The sequence below is a fragment of the Trichomycterus rosablanca genome, chromosome 3, assembly GCF_030014385.1.
Source record: "Trichomycterus rosablanca isolate fTriRos1 chromosome 3, fTriRos1.hap1, whole genome shotgun sequence".
Lineage (NCBI taxonomy): Eukaryota > Metazoa > Chordata > Actinopteri > Siluriformes > Trichomycteridae > Trichomycterus > Trichomycterus rosablanca.
The window spans coordinates 50,141,358-50,156,023 of NC_085990.1; the positions used below are offsets into that span (position 1 = coordinate 50,141,358).

The following is a 14,666-nucleotide window of genomic DNA, read 5'->3' on the forward strand; positions in this document are numbered from 1 at the left end:
ATGGTTATAAACATGATTTATATTTGTGATGTTTCATCTCTACAGTTCATTCAGGTTATTCTATCACATGGTTATAAACATGATTTATATTTGTGATGTTTCATCTCTACAGTTCATTCAGGTTATTCTATCACATGGTTATAAACATGATTTATATTTGTGATGTTTCATCTCTACAGTTTATTCAGGTTATTCTATCACATGGTTATAAACATGATTTATATTTGTGATGTTTGTAGTTTTCTAAAAACACATTCGTATCTGATATTTATATGGACTAAGCGTTTACATGGACTGTTTTAATTAACACTTTTTTTATAGCTACAGTCAATTACTTATAGATAATGTTTGCTAACTTGACTGTTTCAGGTATTTATAGGTGTTTAAATGGTAATGTAGAACAGTATTTCCCTGTATTCTTTCTGCACAGTATTAAAGGGTTTTCTTAATAGATCTATGAAATAATCATATCTGTGTTTTGATGCTTTATTGATGCCTAATATTAGATCAAAACATGATGGTTGGTGCACCTGTTTTCAGTGTCAGGGTCATGAACAGGAAAAGATCCTCACTTTTGTCAGATAATGTGCTTTCTACAATGAATTTAGATTTAATAATTCTATCATATTTTATGAATGTTTTATTGGTAAACACGTTCTTGCAACAACAATGTGCATAACTGTTCAAATGTTGCTTAATTATTAGTTTGCGATTAACTGAGATGAATACATATATATTAGGGCTGTCACACGATAAAAAACTTTTAATCTCGATTAATCTCGATTAATTTTGTTCTTTAATCGCGATTAAAAAATTTAATCGTGTGACAGCCCTAGTTTTTACACTTCGATTTTTTTTTTAGAACATACACTGTTCGGGCCCTCAATGTAGTATAACTGAGCATGTGATAGCAGTCTAAGACTGAGTATCAAACTCTGGTCAACTTTGTGCATCCTGGTGCCGTGTGTTCCCCAGGTAAGCGACACACACGCACCCGACCATCCACGTAATATAAAAGAAAGCATGATTCATCAGACCAGGCCACCTTCTTCCATTGCTCCGTGGTCCAGTTCTGATGCTCATGTGCCCAGTGTTGGCGTTTTTCGGCAGTAGACACGAGTCACCCCACAAGAGCTGCAGTTTTGGAGATGCCCAAAGAGAATTAATTCAAATTTTAATGTAAAATTATGGTTATTTTCCTATTAATAAAATTATTTAAGTCAATCCAAGACTGAACGAAATGTGCAGTCCCAAAATAAGCGAATAATGGATTCTTCATATTTGTGACCAAAGGAACATTCAGTATGTATATCTTTTTAAATTTAGAATAGTTTTTTTGAGAGGGTGACATCTGGAGGAAAGGTAAATGTGACCAAAATGTGCATCTCCAATTGGCCTGATCGGACGTCTTTGTACTGTGGGTGGAAACCGAAGCTTCCAATGCAGACACTGGGAGAACATGCAAACTTCAGACAGAAAGAACCCAGACCTCTCTACCTGGGAATCTCTTCTGTAAGATTCTGCAAAGATTTTCTACACAGCAGAAACTACAAAGTTTCTACAAAGTGTGGAATTAACCCACAAACAAGCTCCCTATTTATTATCAGTTATGGACTTGAATCTTTAGTCCAAGTCTATTTTTTATCATCATTTTATTCATTAATTACTTTTTAAGCTTTAACTACCATTCAGATAAGATCTGTGAGTAAACAAGTACTGACTGTAGCCCATCTGTTGCTGAGTACACGTTGTCACCCCATGTTCCCCATTTATCAATCAAGAGACCCTCACAAACCACAAACATTTTAAAGTAGCTGGAAATACTATGAATACCTTTTCACCTGGGGCACCACTGCTGTGATCTGAGCTCAAATCTCAGTGGTGCTATTGGCCAGCCAGGCATCTACACAGACATGACTGGCTATGTCTGGGACAGGATGGGGGGGTTGCGGTGCAATGTACTGCAGCCATGTCTCATCTGTCCCTGCCTTGAAGCTCCAGTGTTTTCACTCACTGTGACCCTGACCAGGATGAAGCGGTTGATGAAAATTAAAACTTGCTCACCTGTCCCAAAGTGCACTCCAGCTCTCCAAGGAAGTCGTCATCACTCAGTTCGACGGTTTTGTTGTCTATATCATAAATGCCGAACTTGAGCTTCTGCACCAGCTCGAAGTGATAATCAACCAGCAGCTTTTTGGAAAACTTTGGATTCAGACAATTCTGAATTTTCTCTGTGCGGCCCACCTGACAAGCCAAACACATTTCCTTTCAGATGAATTGTTAAACAGATGAACAGTAAAACTGTCCTGTTGATATCTAACCTTAGCCTGCCATGCCAGGTCATAAATACTGACCTCAAACCAGTGGGTTCCAGATGAGTTCATTTGCAGGACACACAAAGGGTCAGACTTGGAGCCCACATCCATGTCCAGTAGGTGTTCACAGGAGACGGTCAGCTCCACTTTGGTTACACACTGCGTCGCCATTTAGGAAAGCTGAAAAAAGGCAAACAATATTATATAGGTTTTTTTTCCCCCTTTTTCTCCCACTTTAGCGCATCCAATTTCTGCCTGTCGATCATCCTCTCACTAAAACTAGTCTGAGAGAGAGTCCCCATCCGGCTTAATCCCGCCCCTATCTGAACAACAGGCCAATCGTTGTTCGTGTGGCCGCTCAGCCTCAGCCGGCAGGCAGAGCCGAGATTCGATACGAGGTATATAGGTATTTTTGTGTGTTTACTTTGGTCCAGCGTTACCTTAAAACTGTTTGTTTTTATTAGTACAAGCAAATGTTCGAGGGTTCTTCAAAAAGTTTCCACACTCTATTAACTCTATTTATGACGAAATTTAAATACAAATAACATCACTTTTCTACATCGTCACCTTCCGATGCATTTTTCCAGCGTTGTGCCAACTTTTTGGTTGAGCGTGTAGCCACTGATGCAGTGCTGCTTTCACATCATCACCACATAAAAATCTTTTTCCCCTTAAAGCTTCTTTGAGCGTCCAAAAAGGTGGAAATCAGATGAAGCTAAATCCGGATTATAAGCGACCGATTACTCCTCCCACCCTCACCGCTTATAACCACAATATAAAAGTGTGGAAACTTTTTTGAAGATCCCTCGTACTATGCACCATTGAAATAGTTCTAAGATTTTATTAATCCACCAATTCAGCCAGGATTAGCTTTAGGTAACAGACCTACAGTCACACGTCTGATGTTATGGCCTCTTTTTTAGGAATTTCATAACAAGCAAGTTAATTCATTATTTCAATATGAATTCAATAAATCATTTATTACTGACCAACTTTATTAAATAATCAAAACCCATCCAAGAGCTTTTAAATATTTTAGTACAGGGGCTTGTTTACTCAATCAATTAAATTGTTCATCTAGTTAAAAGCTAAACAAATTAAGAAGATTTGAGACCAACCAAACCACTTACGCATTTCTCTACAACCTAGAAGCTCTATCATATACCACATGCTACATACTAAATAATACTTTAATAATGTAACAACACTATTGATAGTTCATTCATTAGACATTGTTTAGGAATGCTGTTAATCTGCTTTTAAATTTCAAAGCATGGCCTCCCAATTTCTTATTATTAAGTTGTTATGATTAACTATAATTGGTGACGTCTTTGTGCTGACTTTAACAGAGCTCATTAAACCAAACTCTTTAAAATAAATACAGTGTACATAGAACAGTAACAGGAAATCCCAAACTCTTACCTTATTCTAAAAGGACTGTCTATCTAAAAAACACATATACCATGAAACAGAAGCTGCCACAATCCCCAGTCAAGCTAGCTTTAATTTTTCTCTCTCTTTTGGTCAGACCCACTGTCCTGGACCAAAATGTCGTTTCAATCTTTCGGCCAGCACGGCTGGCACATGGGCGAAACTCTCTGCATATTTATCCATAGGTCATTGCTGCTGGCTCATACCAATCAATAATCAGGAGGTGCGTGCTTCCTGTAGCTATTTATAGACTGGTTTTTAAATAATTTATTGGGATTTCTGGCGGCAGGCATAAATATACTTGGATGGATAAAGGTAAATAAAGAAATGTTACTTGAATTTGTTTATGTGTTTATTAACAATCCCATTCTAATTATGAAATAGGGGCTTTTTTTCCTGGAAAGTACAATGTAAACCCATAGCACAGTAAAGCTTGCTTGAGCAGTGGTTATTGTTCCACATACTTTAGATGGGTGCAGCCAAACCAGCTCTATTCATGTGAGCACAAAAAGTCAGCAGCTTTAGTCAATCATAATCACGAACAAGAAATCAATTTTTAGATCACAAATGGTTTTCATTTTGTGACATTTTAATAAGTTCATGGTTTTTTTTAAAACCAGAAATATGTCATGATGCAAGAGTCATAATAACATATAATAATTTCAGACTGACAACTGTTTTTTCTGTGAGCGATCAGGTCTCCAGCGCTGGCCCCAAGCCCAGATAAAATAAAGATCGCTGCATCACAAAAGGCATCCGGTGAAAAAAAACTGAATCAGGTATGCCAACTTAGGTAAGCGAACCAGAATAATCCTCTGTAGGGACCACTATAAACGATAGCAGCCGAAAGAGAAACGTTTCTGATGATGACAAATACTACCAAAACATTTAAATGATTTAAATGTATTATATTACAATAAATAAAGCACAAACTCATATATTATGTACTATTTATACTCAGTCATTACTCATTACTGTAACTATGTACTGCAATATCTGTTACTACTCTGTTACTCATCAATTTCACTTAACTGGTCACTTAAGATAATCTCTTACTTGCACTCTTACTTGCACTTCTGTTTAGATGCTACTGCATTTGACTGGCTCTGTACTCTGTATTGTCATTGTACTCTGCACAATGACAACATAATAAGCTAAATCTAGTCTAATCGAATATTACAATAACATATACAAGAATAAACACAACTTCATTTGTGTTAGAGTAAATCAATCAGCTGATATTACTGTGGTAATCTAACACAGTCATTATTGTTAGAGTTGAATGGCCACAACTAACAGTTTCTGTTATAATTATAACTCCACAACAGAACTCAATGTGTTAAACTTATGTTCTGTGTGTTTCATGAACACCTTTCATGTTATCTGTAGTAACTGCTGACATCCACGTGACAACTATTTATGACAAATTCATTTTGAGTATATATGCATTATGTCACACTTATAGTGTGTTGCTTTATGGTTACAGCAAATTTGAAAGAAACCAGCTTTGGTGGAACAGACAGACATGTTGACAGCTACAAGATAAACGCAAATCAAAGCAATTTATCTCAGTTTTAGAAAGGTAAAAGAACTCAATACTAAATAATACTGGTAGTGAAGGGTCGAATCAGTATAGAGGGACGCAATCAGGGGAATTGGACACGACTCGATTAGGAGAAAAGTTGGGGGGGGGAAGTGGGGGAAAATAGAAAAAACTACAATTATAGTATAATAAAAACTAGAAACAATGAACACACTTATTCTTAATAACATGATTATATTCAAAGTAAACTGGTCTGAATATCAAATAAAAACCAAATATCCAATCCAATTAATTACAAAAAGTAACTTTACAGATGTAAACTTTAATAAAATGAATAAGAATCTTATAAAAAACAACAACTAGTAACAATGCACACAATTACTGTTAATAACATGATTGATATTCATAAGTATAAGTGAAACTGGTCTGAATATCAAATAGAAACCAAATATCCAATCCAATTAATTACAAAAAGTACATTTACAGATGTAAACTTTAATAAAATTAATAAGAATCTTATAAAAAACAACAACTAGTAACAATTTACACAATTACTGTTAATAACATGATTGATATTCATAAGTATAAGTGAAACTAGTCTGAATATCAGATAGAAACCAAATATCCAATCCAATTAATTACAAAAAGTACATTTACAGATGTAAACTTTAATAAAATTAATAAGAACTAGAATAATAATAACTAGAAACAATGAACACACTTACTCTTAATAAAGTGATTGTTATTCATAAGTATAAATGAAACTGGTCTGAATATCAAATATAAACCAAATATCCAATCGAATCAATTACAAAAAGTACATTTACATATTTAAACTTTAATAAAAATTAATAAGAACTAGAATAATAATAACTAGAAACAACTAACACACTCTTGATAACATGATTGATATTCATAAGTATAAGTTATTGCAACTGCTCTGAATATCAAAAATAAACCAAATATCCAATCCAATCAATTATAAAAAGTACATTTACATATTTAAACTTATTAAAATTAATAAGAACTAGAATAATAGAATAATAACAACTACAAACAATAAACACTCTTAATAACATGATTGATATTAATAAGTATAAGTGAAACTGCTCTGAATGTCAAACAGAAAACAAATATTTAATCCAATTAATTACAAAAAGTAAATTTACAGATGTAAACTTAAATAAAATTAATAAGAATCTCATAAAAACCACAACTAGTAACAAAACACAATTACTGTTAATAACATGATTGATATTCAAAGTGAAACTGGTCTGAATATCAAATAGAAACCAAATATGCCCTGAAAAACGTCATTGTGTTTTATAAAATTCCAAACATGCAATTTAACTCAGATAAAACATTTTATTTTGTTTTAAACGAGTTTGTTTGGATGTAACTTTAGCTTCGGTTAGCTAGCAGAGCTAAATGAAAGTGCAGTGGTTGAAATGAACGGACTGGTTTCCATTAGCTGTGCTGCTCTGATGTGTTATGTGCTGCTGTGATTTTTAAGAAAACATAAATGAATGTAAAACTTTATAATCTAATAATAATTAAATGTATACAGTTAGCACAAGCACGTTAAAGTAAACACACACTGCTAACACCACCGCAGCACCGCTAACGTCACCCTGGCGAAAGTAAACAGACTTCCAACGGTTCAACCGCGATATTTGCGTTTACTTACATTTCTCCTTCTCTTTTCCTCAGGTTCAGAATGAAAGTAGGAAGGAAGATTAATTCGTAATAAACACACAGGAGCAGTTAGATAAAGTAAAACTAACATAGACGGATGTTCATGATCTGATGTGTTTAATGAAGTTTGCTCTCAGCGCCACACCCTCTGGCACAGTGACAGCACACAGAGCGCATGCGCACTAGCTTCACTATTCGCCATGATGACACCAGTTTACAGTTTCAGCACAGATGTGTTGGTCACATTTTCCTTTCCTCCAGATGTTACCTTCTCAATAAAGCTATTGCTAAATTAAAAAAAGATATGCATGCTGAATGTTCCTTTGGTCACAAATATGAAGAATCCATTATTCACTTTGGGACTGCACATTTTGTTCAGTCTTGGATTGACAAATCATTTTATTAATGGGAAAATTAACCATAATTTTTAATTAAAATTTGAATTTGGGCATCTCCAAAACTGCAGCACTTGTGGGGTGTTCCCGGTCTGCAGTGGTCAGTACATTTACATTTTACATTTTCAGCATTTAGCAGACGCTTTTATCCAAAGCGACTTACAGTTATGACTGAACATGATTTTAAGCAATTGAGTGTTAAGGGCCTTGCTCAGGGGGCCAACAGTGGCAACTTGGTAGTGGTGGGGCTTGAACTGGCAACCTTCTGATTACTAGTCCAGTACCTTAACCACTGACCTATCACTGCCCTATCACTAGTGGTGTGCGATACTGCAAAATGTGGTAACGATCCGATACCAAGTAAATACAGTAAATTCATGACCTTTGGGTGTATTATTATACTGTAGTACTTTTTTTTTTGTAAGTAGCTGCAGGGTTGTAAATAAATTCAGATGGTTAAAGTTTTCCGATTTCTTGTTTCTGGTGCTTTACTTTCTCACAACGTTACCATCATGGAGTATCACCACAAAGCGGCTAACTCATACCACATAGTTGTGTTTGCTGGGTGAATAAATATGTAAATTTTTAATAGTGACCGAATACATGTGTCCCTGTTAATTTAAAATAAAAAATCGATGCTATTCTGTTTACATTTATAAGCACAAAGTCAAAAGAAAAGAGCTCTCATTCACCAAAACACGGAGTAACAGCCTCACTACATGCGCCGATTCATTTGCGTATGTTTAGTTTACACTCTTCCAATGCCTACCAACGTACTGATGTCTGTTAGGATTATAACAACAGAACAAAGTGACGGTACCACAACAGAACACAGCAGAGCAGGAGGGGAGGAGCGAGGTGAGCATGTAAGATGTGAGAGGAGCTGCTACAGTCTGTACAGACATGGGCTTTAGTTTCTGATGAAACGGGAGAAACGTGCTGAATGTAGCGGAGAAAAAGTAAAACTAAAGTATCGATCCCATCACACTAGTATCGATCCGATACCAATACCAACGTTGGTATCGATAATATCGATATGTGGATTGATTCGCTAACCACTAGTGGTCAGTATCTATCAACAGTGGTCCAAGGAAGGAACAGTGGTAAACCGGCGACAGGGTCATGGGCGGACAAGGCTCATTGATGCACGTGGGGAGCGAAGGCTGGCTCAAATTGTTAATGCTGGTTCTGATAGCAAGGTGTCAGAATACACAGATCATCGCAGTTTGTTGCATATGGGGCTGTATAGCCGCAGACCAGTCAGGGTGTCCATGCTGACCCCTGTCCACCACCGAGAGCGCCAACAATGGTTACGTGAGCATCAAAACTGGACCACGGAGCAATGGAAGAAGGCGGCCTGGTCTGATGAATCACGTTTTCTTTTACATCACGTGGATGGCCGGGTGTGTGTGCGTCGCTTACCTGGGAAACACATGGCACTATGGGAAGAAGGCAAGCCGGCGGAGGCAGTGTGACGCTTTGGGCAAAGTTCTGCTGGGAAACCTTGGGTCCTGCCATGCATGTGGATGTTACTTTGACCTGTACCACCTATAAGCATTGTTACAGACCATGTTCATGTAAACGGTGTTCCCTGATGGCTGTGGCCTCTTTCAGCAGGATAATCCTCCCTGCCACAAAGCAACAATGGTTTAGGAACGGTTTGAGGAGCACAACAACCAGTTCAAACAAGTCAGATCCATGGAGGCTCCACCTCACAACTTACAGGAGTTAAAGGATCTGCTGCTAACATCTTGGTGCCAAATACCACACCTTCAGGGGTCTAGTGGAGTCCCTGCCTTGACGGGTCAGGGCTGTTTTGGCAGCAAAAGGGGGACCAACACAATATTAAGAAGGTGGTCATAATGTTATGTTACATTAATACAGTAAAACATCTGTAGAAAAGTGAAGGCAAAAAATACCTTAACACTGCTTAAAAACTTTTCTCAATTTTTTTTTTTCTCTTTTTAGCGCATCCAATTTCTACCCGTCAATCATCCTCTCACTAATGCTGGTTCCCGCTCCTGATTGGGGAGGACGAGGCCGCTCCACGCCCCCTCCGAAACGTGCTCAGCAATCGAACATCTTATCACCTACACTTGATGAGTGCAGTGCGGTACAGCGCTGTGTACGGAGGGCCACACCCCCTACCGCACTCCATTCCCATCTCCGTGCAGGCGCCACCAACCAGCCAGCAAAGGTCGTAATCGCACTAGTCTGAGAGAGAGTCCCCGTCCGGCTTAATCCTGCCCCTTATCTGAACAACAGGCCAATACGATGTATTCGAGATCCCAGCTCTGGTGAACAGCGTGTGTTTTACCGCTGCGCCACCTGAGCGGCTAAATTGTATTATTTATAAATTCCTGCTTTAGCTATTTTTCTTATTTGTATTTTATTTATATAACTTTTTTTTTCACCTCGAGCATTTTATGTAGTTAATTATTATGTAAATTTCATTGTGTATTGTTTATTTTGGTTGTGATTTGATGTAAAATTCCTTTCCTCCATAATTTTATTATCAATAGATAATGTGCGAATTAGGTAGAACATAAATGTTGAAACAACGTGGTCAAATCAAATGTACACAACATTCTCAAAACTATGTGGACACCCTGATTACGAAATTGTTGGACATTCTATTCATTTCCCTCACTTTTTTGCAGCCATGACAGCCTCCACCTTAAAGGGAAGGCTATCCACTAGCTTTGGAAGTGTGTGTGAGAATTGGCCTTTTACATAATGGAAAACTGTTTTTTGTTGGCTGTACCACTGAGTGCCAAGCCTAACAATACACAACAATGACTAACAGTATTGACGGTGTATATACGTACATGTAGTTTTGTAGGAAATTTTTTTAAGTTTTGTTAAGAAACTTTAGCAATGGTCGTCATCTGGACATGCAAGAAGTGACTTCATAAACCTTTATTATATACAGTGGTGAAAATAAGTATTTGATCCCCTGCTGATTTTGTAAGTTTACCCCCTTACAAAGACTTGAACAGTCTATAATTTTTATGGAAGGTTTATTTTAACAGAGAGAGACAGAATATCAACAAAAAATCCAGAAAAAAAACATTAAATAAAAGTTATAAATTAATTTGTATTTAATTAAGGGAAATAAGTATTAGATCCCCTACCAACCAGCAAGAATTCTGACCCCCACAGACCGGTTATGTGCCCATGAGGCACACAAATTAGTCCTGTCCCTGTATAAAAGACTCCTGTCACAGAATCAGTTTCTTCCGTTCAAATCTCTCGACCACCATGGGCAAGACCAAAGAGCTATCAAAGGACGTCAGGGACAAGATTGTAGACCTGCACAAGGCTGGAATGGGCTACAAGACCATCAGCAAGAAGCTTGGTGAGAAAGAGACCACTGTTGGTGCGATCATTCGAAAATGGAAGAAATACAAGATCACAGTCAATCACCCTCGCTCTGGAGCTCCATGCAAGATCTCACCTGGTGGGGTAAGAATGATTCTGAGAAAGGTGAGGTCAGTCCAGAATTACACGGGAAGAGCTTGTCAATGATCTCAAGGGAGCTGGGAGCAGAGAAATGCTGGATATGACCCCAAGAACACCATCCCCACCGGGCATTTCTCTGCCTCCAAACACGGCGAGTGGAGTTGATGCCAAAGAGCTCAATTTTGGTCTCATCTGACCATATCACATTCTCCCAAGCTTTCTCTGAATCATTCAGGTGTTCATTGGCAAACTTCAGACGGGCCTGTACATGAGCCTTCTTGAGCAAAGGGACTTTGCGGGCACTGCAGGATCTCAATCCATTACGGCGAAGTGTGTTACTAATGGTTTTCTTGGTGACTGTGCTCCCAGCTCCCTTGAGATCATTGACAAGCTCCTCCCGTGTAATTCTGGACTGACCTCACCTTTCTCAGAATCATTCTTACCCCACCAGGTGAGATCTTGCATGGAGCTCCAGAGTGAGGGCGATTGACTGTGATCTTGTATTTCTTCCATTTTCGAATGATCGCACCAACAGTGGTCTCTTTCTCACCAAGCTTCCATAAAAATTATAGACTGTTTAAGTCTTTGTAAGGGGGTAAACTTACAAAATCAGCAGGGGATCAAATACTTATTTTCCCCACTGTATACCTTAAAGTGAAGGCTATCCACTAGCTTTGGAAGTGTGTGTGAGAATTGTGCCCAAAAAAACATTTTAAAGGTCAGGCACAAATTCCAAGAAAGCCACACTAGCAACCAGCTTTCAGTTTACTCCAGCAGTGCTTAGTAAGGTTAGGGTCAGGGCTCCACACTAAACTCTTGTAACTAAAAATGTCTTTACACACAAGGGTGCATTCACGCTGAAACTGACAATGCCAATCATAAACTGTAGTGACTAAGAATATTGTACATTTTATACACAATGGGTGCGGTTGTATCACCTGAACACAATAATTAGAAAGGGTGTACACGTACTTTGGCCACATAGTGTATCATAAGACAACAGAGTAAAAACACAGACATTTCTCTTGCTAGTTATATGTTATAACCCCTGCACACTGTTATTATAAAACAGAGGAGTATGTTCAGTGACAGATTAAAAGGTCCTTTGTCCCCAGAGACATTAGGCTGTTTCTCTCTGCGTTTCTGTTGGCGTGCTTCGCTTTCAGTAAAGTGATAATAGCGGCCGGGCTGCACTACTGCGACTGCGGTAGCTGCTGTGTCTGCTGGTCTGTACTCTGACTTTCACTGCGGGGGAAACTGCATTGCTGTATCCTGGTAGATATACGATCTGTACCTACTCTTAAATTGGTTATCGTGTGAGTTGATAATTTTAGCTGTTGTGTATTTTATAGGTCCTTTAGCCCGGATCGTGCGGGCTCGGTTCCAGTTCCCTGTAGTGCTGCTGTTTTGCCTGCGGCTACTGTTTGGTCGGACTTTGCCACTTCTGCATTAGTGTTTTGTCTGAGGCTACAGTTTTGTTGTATTTTATTGCTTTTATATTCCTGTTTTGTCTGAGTTTCATATTTTGATTTATTGTTTTGTATAAATACATTTTGTTTATATTATTTAGTTTCCATTTATTTTGATTTGTGGTTTATTTTATTGGAGTATTGTTGTATGTGTATTTTCTATTTTTGTCTTTTGTCCGTGTGGCGTGAGGGGGCTGCAAGAGACAAGGGATCCCGTGTTCATCTCATTAAGAGAGAAGCGAGAGGGATAAGTGTCCTTTGCCTCTTGAGTTATTAATTATTATTGTTTTTTCCCCCTCCACCACCTGTTGTGTTTATAATTATTTGTTTCTCTTTTCTTCTGGCTGGACAGGAGCTGTGGGCCAAAGCGGGAGGCAGATGGACTTTGGTGGTGGAACCCCTTTCACTTGCCCTGCAGTCTAGAGCACGTTGGGTGTTATTGAGGTGTGCGGTGTGATCACGTGTGGTGTGTAGTGTAGGAGACTCCCTTACTTCCAAAATTTCCTCAGCCGTGGTAAGCCCTCAGCCCTGTTCCTTCTGCCCTGGTTTTGTCTTTAAATAAGAAATGGACCCATAGAGTATTAAGTGTGATGCGCTAATCATTTTATACTAATTGTGTCTGTCTCAGAACGTGGCTTGTCCCGTGTGGAAACTTTTGTAAACAATTGCTAATAAAATTGACTAAGGGTTGGAAGTACGTCTCTGGTCTCCAAGTGTGCTTTAAACATGCTTTAAAGAGCACGCCATGCCACCCTCCATAATTATTATTGTTCACAAATACAAAAATTTGCCCCCGCTTATAAACAGCTATTATTTTATGGTACCATTATTTAGCAGCTACCAAATGCTGGATGAAGAGAGGAAAGTTGCAAAAGTCAGAGAGTAGGAGAAGCCAATTTGACTTAAAATAAAAAAGGAACTATGAAGTTTGGTTATTTTGTATAACAAAGAGCTTCGTAAAAGGTTTACCAAAGAATTTAAAACACTCTGAAAGCTACGAAGCCCTCTCCCAATATTTAGATATGCTCAAAATGCCCCACCCGCCCACTATAATAATTCCACTAACTAGCTTTGCATAGAGTTAGATATATCAGTGTTCCCATCAGTTATTGATGGCAAGAATGTTTTAGAATAGCAGGAAAGCCCAACCTCCCCAGTGTTCAATTTATTGTGTGACATAGCCAACAATGTGAAAGAAAAATTTCTGCCCCAATTAAATTATATTAAGTTTATAACCATTTTTTGCAGCCCTTGATTATTTATTATGGAAATTATAATATACTAATAATAATTGGTCTATTTCGGTTATCGGCAGTGACATTCAACATAGCTGGTACCACATCAATATGTAATGTCACATTTGATTTAGTATGTGAAAACTGCAGTATGTTCACAAATATATTTATCCATAATTCTAGGGTCGTTGTTCAGTACAAATCCAGTTGGGGAGTTTGGTTTTACATGTGTTGGAGGTGTGTGCAGACCTGTGACCCTCATAATCCCCCAGAATGCACAGGTAAATTGACCAAAATGTATCCAAATTAGGTACAAAGAAAGGCAAAAAAAAAAATTTAGACTGCTTTTATAAGATTGTTTCTCGTGAGGCTGGATGCATATTGCAGTTTATCACAATGTTTAGGCCTTTTACATATGATGGAAAACTGTTTTTTTGTTGGCTGTACCACTGAGTGCCAAACAAGCCAAACAATACAAAACAATGACTAACAGTATTGACGGTGTATATACATGTAGTTTTGTATGAAATGTGTTTGAGTTTAAAACAACAAAACTATGTTTTGTGAGTTCATAAAACTTGTATTAAGCAGCTATGACGCCATTGGATTAGGATTCATATTTTACAGTTTACTATTCACCATTATTTAACATGATTTCCATCAAGCAACACAAGAGTGTCTTGCTTCAGACGGGGTCAAAGCTCATTTAGATTGAACTTTGAGCACAGCGTAAACCAAGTGAGGTAAACAGCACCGCCCTACTCCATAGGAAAGCAATGGCATAAGCACAAAAAAACTAAAATCTAGGTTAATGTGGAGGTATGCTTAATATTTTAATTGTGCTGTTATTAAATTGAGATTAAACTGTATTGGGAATAGAAGAGTTGGGAGTGTCGTTGTATATTATCAGCTTTATACAATGCTGACCTGTATGGCAGGGTGGCAATAAAAGAAAGTTCATCTGAAAAAATGTCATACTTAGTTTCACTCCAAGTGAAAAATGGACAAATATTCCCCAGTCGAGGTGTGCAAAACGATAAGAAACAAATACAAACAGACTGATGGCTGTAATTAAAGCAAAACGGTGGCTTTACAAATTATCGTATCAAGGGACTGTTCTC

The 14,666-nt window shown here is 37.9% G+C and overlaps 1 protein-coding gene across 2 annotated transcripts in view; it reads right to left on the minus strand.

Annotated features, from left to right (window-relative positions):
* Positions 1-7,116, minus strand: part of cpne3 (copine III) — a 41,559-nt gene extending 34,443 nt beyond the window's left edge. For both annotated transcript variants that reach the window (XM_062991417.1, XM_062991418.1), the window contains exons 1-3: positions 6,977-7,116; positions 2,355-2,495; positions 2,065-2,244 (exon numbers count right to left, since the gene is read on the minus strand). In XM_062991417.1, coding sequence (XP_062847487.1) covers positions 2,065-2,244; positions 2,355-2,486 — 312 coding nt within the window. In that variant the 5' untranslated portion in view covers positions 2,487-2,495; positions 6,977-7,116. The remainder of the gene's footprint in view (positions 1-2,064; positions 2,245-2,354; positions 2,496-6,976) is intronic.
* Between the last annotated feature and the right edge of the window lie 7,550 nt (positions 7,117-14,666).